Source organism: Peromyscus maniculatus, chromosome 8 (genome assembly GCF_049852395.1).
Source record: "Peromyscus maniculatus bairdii isolate BWxNUB_F1_BW_parent chromosome 8, HU_Pman_BW_mat_3.1, whole genome shotgun sequence".
In the NCBI taxonomy this organism is placed as follows: Eukaryota; Metazoa; Chordata; class Mammalia; order Rodentia; family Cricetidae; genus Peromyscus; species Peromyscus maniculatus.
Genome location: NC_134859.1, coordinates 4,945,001 through 4,946,910, shown reverse-complemented (window position 1 = coordinate 4,946,910; position 1,910 = coordinate 4,945,001). Strand labels below are relative to the sequence as shown.

Genomic DNA, 1,910 nt, shown 5'->3' with positions numbered 1-1,910 from the left:
TGTGGCAGAGCCTGGTACTGGTTCAGGTATGCTTAGCCCAAAGAACCAGGGTCTCAGAAACTCAAGTCATTCTGAGTTCCCAGGTTGGTTGTTTCAGGGTCTCAAAGAAGGAGCCAGGACAGTGGAAGGCAAGGAAGCTTGACTGAGGGAGGGAGCCAGCTCCCTAAAAGGGACGGGGCTGAGGGGGGGGGGCTCCTCTGATTCATTCTTATGCCTGGTACTAACGCCTCATTGACTAGAGCCTGGGGGTAAGCTGAGGATGGAGCTGAGAAGTTTCTGACAAGCTAAACTGGATGGATGTGGGAGATAAGGTAGGAGAGTACAGGTTTAGGGGAGGAGGAAGACCACCAAAAGTTTCAAAAAGGAGGAAGAACCGGGAAGTGAGGAGAGCGAGAGCTGGTGGTCAGCCATGATGGAGACAAGGTAATGCCTTTTAAAATCCATAGCTGGTGAGCTCAACTGACCAGTGGACTTGTCAAACAGAAGCTGCCCTCTAAACACACGCCTGTGCTCACGCAGAGAAGAAGGGCTTCTGAGCTAATTCACGGTTTTGAGATCTGTGTCTCCACTCACTCTCTACAGAGTCCGTCGGAAAGCCTTGTGCTGGTTCACTGATAAACTTCAGACTTCTACCTGCATAGCAGTGGTTTTTCCCACTCTTCAGGGACTTCTTATCTAACTTTTAAAAAGATAAAATAAATTAGCTGGGTGGTAGTGGGTTGTGACTTTAATCCCAGCACTTAGAGGGAAAGGCAGGTGGATCTCTGTGAGTTCGAGGCCAGCCTGGTCTACAGAGTGAGTTCCAGGAGAGTCAGGACTACACAGAGAAACCCTGTCTCAAAAAACCTAAAAAAAAAAAAATTAAAAAAAGATAAAGTAAAATTTACAAGCAGGAAGAAAAGCAGAAATTCCCTCACCTCTATCCGAATCACCCCGCACTCATTTCCGCTCACTTGCTCGGCACCCTGGCCTGCTCACGAATGAGGAAACATTCCTAAGAAGGAATAGGCTGCAGCACTGACTGCAGAGGTTCCTTCATCCTGGGTCTCACTTCATGTTTTGGATGCTGCAAGGCTGGGTGAGAGGAGACTCCAGGCGGGGGCCTGCCTCGGCACTGCCATGAACCATTTCCAGGCCATTCTGGCTCAGGTGCGGACACTGCTCTCCAACCAGCAGCCCAGGCAGGTTCAGGCCCTCCTGGATGGCCTGCTGGAAGAAGAGCTGCTCTCCCGGGAGTACCACTGTGCCCTGCTCCATGAGCCTGATGGCGAGGCTCTGGCCCGCAAGATTTCCCTGACTCTGCTGGAGAAAGGGGATTTAGACTTGGCTTGCTCAAGCTGGATCTGCAGCAGGCTCCAGGCCCCGGAGGTAGAGAGGGGCAGCAGCTACAGGGACCATGGAGGTAAGCTGGCATCCCTTTGAGTCAGGGCAGTGAGGTGTGGCCAGCCCTAAGGTGTCTTCCTCTCTGAAAGGGAAATCTGTGTACAGGATGCAGGGAGAGCTCCTGGAAAACCTGGGTGGCTGGGTGCTGAGGGTGTGCAGCATGCTTCCCACACCGAGCAGAGCATCCTCAGGGCATACTGCTAACTACCTGCTTGGTCCATGCCTAAGCTCCATCAATACTGGGCTCTACCGTGGTCAGAGGAACTCCTGCTTCCAGCAGACACACCATGTAGTGGGAAGAGGTACAATCAGTCACTTCAGGTCAGAAACAGAGACTGTCTGGGAATGTGATCCAGTTGGTAGTGCTCGCCTAACACGCACAAAGCACTAAGTTTGATCCCAGCATTGCTTAAACAGGAAGTAATAGTGCACTTTTGTAATTTCAGCACTTGGGAGACAGAATCAGGAGAATTAGAAATTCAAGCTCATCCTTGGCTGTAGAGTGAGACCTGTGCTACATGAGACCC

General features: G+C 51.4%; 1 protein-coding gene across 3 annotated transcripts in view; it reads left to right on the top strand.

The window, feature by feature from the left end:
- The first annotated feature begins 1,004 nt into the window (after nt 1-1,004).
- Ciita (class II major histocompatibility complex transactivator) overlaps nt 1,005-1,910 on the top strand; it is a 49,920-nt gene continuing 49,014 nt past the window's right edge. For all 3 annotated transcript variants that reach the window (XM_076577871.1, XM_076577872.1, XM_016002443.3), the window contains exon 1: nt 1,005-1,402. In XM_076577871.1, the coding sequence (XP_076433986.1) occupies nt 1,120-1,402 (283 nt within the window). In that variant the 5' untranslated portion in view covers nt 1,005-1,119. The remainder of the gene's footprint in view (nt 1,403-1,910) is intronic.